General features: G+C 48.9%; 1 protein-coding gene across 1 annotated transcript in view; it reads left to right on the forward strand.

Moving 5' to 3' along the window:
• The window catches only part of LOC104531399 (ral GTPase-activating protein subunit alpha-2), a gene marked incomplete at its 5' end in the record, with an annotated part of 103867 nt that extends 97168 nt beyond the window's left edge, over positions 1-6699 (forward strand). Inside the window, 1 exon segment of the mRNA XM_029087048.1 lies at positions 6545-6699. Within this exon segment, the coding sequence (XP_028942881.1) occupies positions 6545-6699 (155 nt within the window).
• Positions 6700-7620: the final 921 nt, after the last annotated feature.

Raw genomic sequence — 7620 nt, forward strand, 5'->3', positions numbered from 1 at the left:
GTTGTATCTGCGTTTCAGACCATTGAAGGTGTGTGGTTTTGCATGAATGCAGCTGCTGCTTTATTTAATCATAATTTCTTCAAAATACACACCCCTGAACACGCAGGCTCAGGGTGCTGCTCATGTTGTATTTTCAGCCACGTCCTTGTGAGTGGAAAGCAGAGCATATCAAAATGCTAAGCGGATTTACTGCTATGATTCTCTCTGGAATTTTATTACCTTCACATTTACTGGGAAAGAAAACAAAGATTTCCATAGGCCTGTCATGGCTGATAGGTCAATTGCAGGGGGGGATAGGTGTGAAAACTTCACGGGTCTTCTCAAGTCTAAAGCTTTAAAATCCTTAATGATTGTGCACGATGTTGTAATCCGGTTTTACATCCGTGGGTTACACATGAAGACCCACCTTTCTTAGTCTTTTTCTTATATGTTAGAAAAGTTTACCAAGTCAGAGCAATAGTTTTCTGCTTAGTTTGTCAAATCAGCTCCTCCCAGGTTAGCGAGGGCAATGAGGGAAAAGGGAAAGGACATCGCAGTGCTGCAGGGCGCTGCTTTTCCACTGGGCACTAAGAGGGTGGGTGACAACAGCCACACTCAGGGAGGAGTTTTTTAGGTTTTGCTTGTCTCTCACTAAAAACAGTTGGGTCTGGAGCTGTGCCTGGCTTCAGAGACAGCACAGAATAGTTCTGCAGAGATCATGTCAATAAAAATGAACTTAATTTCAGGATTCTGTAGTAGCCCCTGAAATGTGTGTGTGAACACAGTTAAAGACTCAAACGGTTTTTTCCTACTTTGGCATGGGGATGGGGGTGAGGGCAGGGCAGGCACCGGAGGAAGAGCAGTAGCCTACCACCTACTTTTATCCTAAAATGTCCGTGGGAAATTTCCACAGCAGTGAGTGGCTGTCTTTTTCATGAAATTGTCAGTAGTGTTATGATACACAAATCATACCCTTCTTCTTCTTGTAGTTCTGGAAAGCAAACTCAGCAGCTTTGCAGCACATCGGTGAGAACCCCGTATCTTGTAAAGCTGTGGGAGGTACCTGCTGCACTCCTTACATGATGTTGCTGAACATCTTGTCAACTTGAAAAGCTGATTTTCAGCCACAGAAACACTGTGGCCTTCTGGTGGGTTGGTCTGAGGGGAAGAAAAAAACCTCTAAGGTTACTGCACCTGGGAGGGAGCTGACAGAGGAGATGCTTTTAGGTTCAGTTTTCTGCATGTGGTGTCCCTGAGGAGGATTCAAACCATTTCGGTGAGGAGTTGGCCCCTGCGGTAGTTCAGCTGCATGGTGACAGCGCTGTATCGCTCTTGTCCTGGCAGAGCTCCTGCCTTGTTCTCTCCATAGGAAGTCCAAGAAGATGTTTCACCATCATCAGTACCATTACTGCTGTGCTTATGTATATGCTGAAGAATGGGGAGAGGGAGTTATTTTGCTTTCAGGAGTGTTCGTCTGTTTCACAAGGAGAAGATAAATTGCTAAAAGAGCTTTTTTTTTTTTTTCCTAGAGCACATGCCCTGGTACCTGTATGAGAAACCCAGTTTTTGTTCAGTAGATTTAAAGTAAAATAAGCTACCTCTAGCTTTCCAAAAGACAACTCTTCATTTAGAAGTGCATTTTTATCTGTATTACTAACTGCATTTTTAATCCCCTCCTGCAAGGAACATATTTTAAAAGCTTAATCCTTCATCACCCTAAAGCATTTGTACCTCTAAGAGACCGCAGAGGCATCTGATCCATCATTCACCTGCGTCTTATTTGCGTGCAGGGCTACGACTGCCCATGACGTGGGTGTGCGCATACAAGTGACTTTCCATTGTGGGAAGTTTACGTGGCGCAGTGATGTGTATGTTGTTCACTTCCTGTTGGTTTTTAACCTGCCTACAGTGTAATAGTGGTTTAGGTCTCTGTGGAGCTTCAAATTTTACCCAGTTTGAAATTATATGATCACTAAGAGTGTTGGAAATGTCGCTGAAGTAAGAAGCTGCTGAAGTCCCACTGCTCCACATTGGCAAGTTTGGCAAAAATCAAAGGGAGATGATTGATCGTTCTAATTTTTGCCAACATTTCCTCCCTCTATTTTTTCAATCAACAGACCAGCAGGGGCAAGGAAGAAACCTGTGGGTACCCATCTCTCTCCAGGTCCCTAAGGGTGCAGAGATGAACTTTCTGTCCTGAGTTGCCCCGTGACTGGTGCCCACTGTGTGCCCAGTTTGCCGTGATGCCCGCAGCCGGTTTCTGCTGTGCTGGGCGCCCGCGAGCCACCGGCCCGACCTTCACGCGAGCGCGACGGGTGTGCTGTGCCTGTATTTATATGATTTTGTGTTCTCTCCCTTTAGATTAGAATATGTAATGGTCTCATTACGGTAATTGCCGCAGGTAAGAGCGATGCTTCCCACAGGCCCCTCTGCTGCTGGTGTTGTGCTCCATCACTAACAGCTCTTCTCTTCTTCCTCCTCCTCCTCCTCCTCCTCCTCCTGTGCTCGGCATGCGGCTGCAGTGGCTCTGGGGCTCTCCGGGTCTGTCTCTGCCTGTCCCTGTTGCCACCACCCCATTTCCTCCTGCTCGCCACACACCAAGCCCCATGGGGTGCCCACTGCCCGTCCACCCACCTAGGTGGCTGCTGCCAGGCATGGCCAACGCTGGCCCCTGCCGCGGTGGGAAGCATTTTGGTGCTGGCTGGGCCTGTTTGCTTGTGTGTTTGTCATTGGGGCATCACAGGGCAGGACTGGGGAAGGGTGGGACCCCCAGCCCACAGGCAGTGAGCACCCATAGGAGCTGCATAGCATCACCTCCCCGGGGGTGCTCACCTGGAAACCAGCACAACTTGCAGGAAAGAGTTACTGTGCAGCTTCCTGTGGGATTTTTCCCTCTTTTTGCAAATTTCATGTTTGGCTGAATTGTAAATTTTAAGCACTCCACTGGTTCACCTGTGAGTCAGAAACTAATATTTTTTATTGACTACACCATTGCAGAGCTGCTGATTGGCTTTTACAACTTATAATCACAGAATCACAGAATTGCCAGATTGGAAAAGCCCTTTAAGATCATCAAGTCCAATCATTAACCCAACACTGACAAGTCCCCAACTAACCCATGTCCCTCAGAACTGTGTTTACACGACTCTTCAATCCCTCCAGGGATGGGGACTCCACCACTGCCCTGGGCAACCCCTTCCAATGCCCGAGAACCCTTTCAGGAAAGAAATTCTTCCTCAGATCCAATCTAAACTGCCCTTGGTGCAACTTGAGGCCATTTCCTCTTGTTCTAGTTACTTGAACAGACTGAACCCCACCTCTCTACACCCTCCTTTCAGGGAGTTGTAGAGACAACTAGATAATTTCCCATTGCCTGTGCACCCTCTGAAGCAAACACAGCAAGAGAGGAAAAAACCCTCCTGCATATCACTGCAAGAAGAAAAAAGAACTAACCCGCTCACGAGCAGCCCAACATCAGCGCAAATACGATGTATTTCCCGGGCGTGCGTGCAGCCCTGCTTCTCTCCCTGGCGCAGCTGAGCGAGCGGAGCCTCGTCTCTGAACAAAGTTGCAGGCTCCCTTTGCAAGACGGCCAAGTAATTAGAGTTTGTGCCAGACAGCTTGCAAGTGGCATTATAATATTTGTATGAAAGCCTTTCTCTTTTGTGGTTATTACTTGCTCACTCTGCAGCTGCCGTCTCCCTATCAATCAAAGTGATTTCGGGGGAGCTTCAAGGTTGATTGCATAGCTAAGGACTCGCCAGAAGAAAGTTGGGACTGAAGGCATGTGGCCGGCTCCCGAGGCGGGCGGGTGCTCCCGGAGCGAGGGGTGCCTGGCCCGCGCCCCCTCCTGCCGCAGCCGCCCTGCTTTTCATATGCACGGCCCGTGCATTGTTCAGCGCTTGCATGAATATTGCTTGAGCTTGTCCGTTGGGTGAAAACTGTATTATTTTGACCATCTGCCATTCCGCTTAACTGCAGGAATGTAAAGTACAACACCTCCCTCACAGCCCTTCCCTCCCCCACGCTTTTCTCCCCGCAGACAGCACTGCAGGTCTTGTTTTTAATCCAAAACTGACAGCTCCACATTTTTCACAGAAAATGCCTTTACATGCTGAGTCGCATTTTTCACCTCTTTTTTTTTTTTTTTTTTAATGCAATACTTCCCCTTCAGTCAGTTGTCTTGAAGTATAAATCTGGTAAGTAAAGATTGTCTTTGAAATGCAAACGCTGGTTCGCAAACTGGCTGAGGGATTTCAAAGGAGTGAGATGCACTTTGGGTGTTGCTCTGATGGGACCTCGGCGTTGTTCCATTCACTGCTTTGAGTCATTAAAATATCGAGAGTTATCTAATGCAGGAGGCCCAAGTATTAAACCGTGTAGTGAGGAAACTAAATGCAACGCTGCCTCCGCCGAGCAAACTCCACGGAGTTTCTGAGCGTTGTTCTTGAGAAGGAACAGGAGGAACACAAGCCCGTGTGTCTCACACGTTTAACCCTGTGTGTTAGAACACACGGTGGGGCCGCTGCCCTGCCTGGTGCAGCCAGACACCTCAAGTCCTTGGTAGGTGAGACTGGGCTTGTCAGGACAACCTCCCTGCAGTCATGTTTTTCAGAATCCACTTGTCCAAACCATTTTACTTGAACATTTTGAGACCTTCAGTAAATAACCCAAAGGGTGGACGCAGGCAGAGTGCCGGCTGCAATGGTGAGCGCTGCCCCTCTCTCACCCGGCACAGGGGCTCCTGTGCAGATATCGGGGGTCCCAGCACGGCCCCACATCACCCCAGCAGCGCTTGGCGCCCACACGCTGCACTCAGAGCTGCTGTACATCAGTGCACCCCTGAAAACTCGGCACAGCACCCGGGTACACCCGGCCCTGTCAGTTTTATGGGTGCCATCAGAAGGGACGGGGTGAGATAGGTTGTAGTGTTTGGCACGAGGTTTAAAATACCCCCAGTCACTCCAGCTGTGTCTTGAAAACGGAGCTGAGTCAAGTTGGGTCTTTGTCCTCAGAAGGTAGATCAAGTCCCAGGTGCTTTCCTACCTGCAGATGTCCTGTCTGCCTTGCTAAACCACAAACAATTTCCTGACACGTTTCAGAAGGGCAAAAGTGGTCTTGAGCGAGGTTGTCCCTGCTCACCACTGCCTGATGGGCAGCTCAACCATCAGCAGCTTCAGCCAAGGCACAGGCTGAGTTTTGGTGCATTTTCTGCGTGTTTTGAGGGTCACTCCAGCTAGTAAAGTTGAAGATATTAGGAAGATATCCCTGTAATCATCAATCACATAAACTAAAAGCAAATAAAAGTGCAGCCTGAAAAATATAGCTTATTGTTGAATTGGAAATAGGTTTGTGCTGCAAAATGGAATGATGAGTCTGGAGTTGAGAGATGGTCACACAGTTGCTGAGACTGTCCCTGACCTTGGGTGTGGGCTCAGAGCCTTCCTCCAATCTCCCCACAGGCTTGCAAGCACCTGGGTGCGAGGCTGTTCCTCCATCCCACCAGTGATACAAACCTTTGTGTTAAGACTTAGAGAAAGAATTGTAACACGGTTTAAAAATACTGTACCCCAAAGGAGCTGATGAAATGACACTGACACCGGGAAATGCCTTGGGACGGGTCAGAACCCCAGCAGCAAGAGCAGGGCTGGGTTGCAGCATGCGTGTTGCTATTCCTCAGAGCACCATTACCGCCGCGCGGGGGAGAGGCAGGAGTCGCACACATGCACGGACCTCAGTTTATTCATTTACTTCTTGGTTTAGTAGCTGTATCCTCATCTGTTCCCATTCACACAACCTATTTAGTCTCGGCCTCTACTCGTAATTGCCTTTGGGGAATAATTGAGATGTAACTTAATGTTGTTGAACAACAAAGCATAAACACGTCGACACCGCCATCCAGGTTCCCCAGCCCATAAATAAAGTTCTTGAATGGTGGCCATTAGTCCACCTATGAGTGCTTCATGTTCTGAGTTGTGGAACTAATTAGAAAAAACTGGGAGTATTTTGTTTTTTTATTGGAGGCTAACACCTTCCAGGTCGAGTTTCATGAAAGCATTCATGCTATGGAAACTTGTTTCCAGCTCTCTGTAGTAGCTGAAATGCAGAAGAGCTGTTTAGTGACCCACAGCAAAAATAATTTTATAGAACACACTTGAAAGAAACATTTTTCGAGTTTGGTTACGTGGGTTTTGTTGGAGCTTTGAGCGAGCAGGATCAGTGCATCCACTCCCCCAGTGCGGGGCTGCTGCGGTACCTCGCAGTGCTGGGCCCCAACTGGGTTGCTGCTGGGAGGGCTCTCGCACACTCGCCTGGGCGCTGCCACCCGCTCACGGCCCGGCCACTCCTTGCTTTTTCTGGAAGTTAGTGAAGAGAAATCCCTTATTTCTCCAGGAAAGCACAGTATGGCAGGTCCTCCACTGCCTGGGCCAAAATTTCTGCTATAAGTGTCAAGTCCACCTGGGCAATACCCAAGAGTAATTTGGAAGAGGTGGTGAAGGGCTGCGTTTTGCCAAGCAGTTATCTTTCCTTACATGATTTTTTCTCTGCCCGTTCTGTTTTCCAGGCTGCCTCACCACAAGTGCAAGCGCTGACCTTACTGTCACCATAGGAATAGAGTTAGCAGACCAGACCTCGCCCACGTTACCTTGTGCCTCGAAGAGCAGAGTCTCTGGGAAGCTTCGCCGCTCCGCCAGTGCTCTCAGCAAGTCTTCCAACTGAGGTGCCACGGGAGCAGAACTCCGGCCCAGGGAACCCAAGAGACTTTAAAATAAATTATTCACTGCCTCTGTAGAACTTGCAATTTTGGATGAGCGTGTGTCGAAGGGGGCGGGCGAGGGGTTTGCTCTATAAAATTGAAGTTCTCATGTATTCAGACAGACATGGCTGATGATCGGATATCGCCTGTGTTATCATCATACATTTCACTTGATTGTTTCCGTCACAAAGAGAACGAAGGCGCTGGGAGCTCTCGGTGCTGCTGCGGCATCGGGCTGATGGCACACGCACTTCTTCTCCCCAAGCATCCGTGCACAAGTACTGGTGTCTCAGCAAGAGGATACAAAGCTGTATTGAAACCACTTACTTAATGTCACTTTAGAGCATTGCTTTTAGTCATTCCACTCAACGCTTAATTGTGTATTAGGGAATTTTGTTTAGATAGACGTTTTTATATGACTAGCCATGTAAGAAATGTTCTCCTCTGGAGCGCAGGTGGAAGATGGAGGTGCTTTCCAGTCTGTGCCTAACCTCTGCTCCCCGTCTGTTGTCTGTGGTCATCCAGCACCAGCTTTGTGCACGTAGCTAAGAATCAGTAATCGTCCAAGAGGTCACGTACCTGAAAGTCGGGAGGGTACTGCCAGTTTCACAAAGTGGCAGCACCTCCATTAAAACCTGTGTCACCATCGCATCAAGGTCATACGTCACCTGTGTCACCACCGCATCGAGGTCATACATCACCACCTGTTTGTAAAATCCCGAAGCCAAAGATGCTTCAGCCCCGCTCGGTCATGCCCAGTCCAGGACAGCAGAGCAGAGGACCAGGCTCCTCTCCGAAGTGCCCATCAGGTGCCCACCCACAGCAGAGGTGCCATTGCTGGGTTGGCAGCATTCAGTGCAGGTGTGAGGTACCGGTCAGCAGCT

This window comes from Antrostomus carolinensis, unplaced genomic scaffold, assembly GCF_000700745.2.
Source record: "Antrostomus carolinensis isolate BGI_N321 unplaced genomic scaffold, ASM70074v2 scaffold13809, whole genome shotgun sequence".
Taxonomy (NCBI): domain Eukaryota; kingdom Metazoa; phylum Chordata; class Aves; order Caprimulgiformes; family Caprimulgidae; genus Antrostomus; species Antrostomus carolinensis.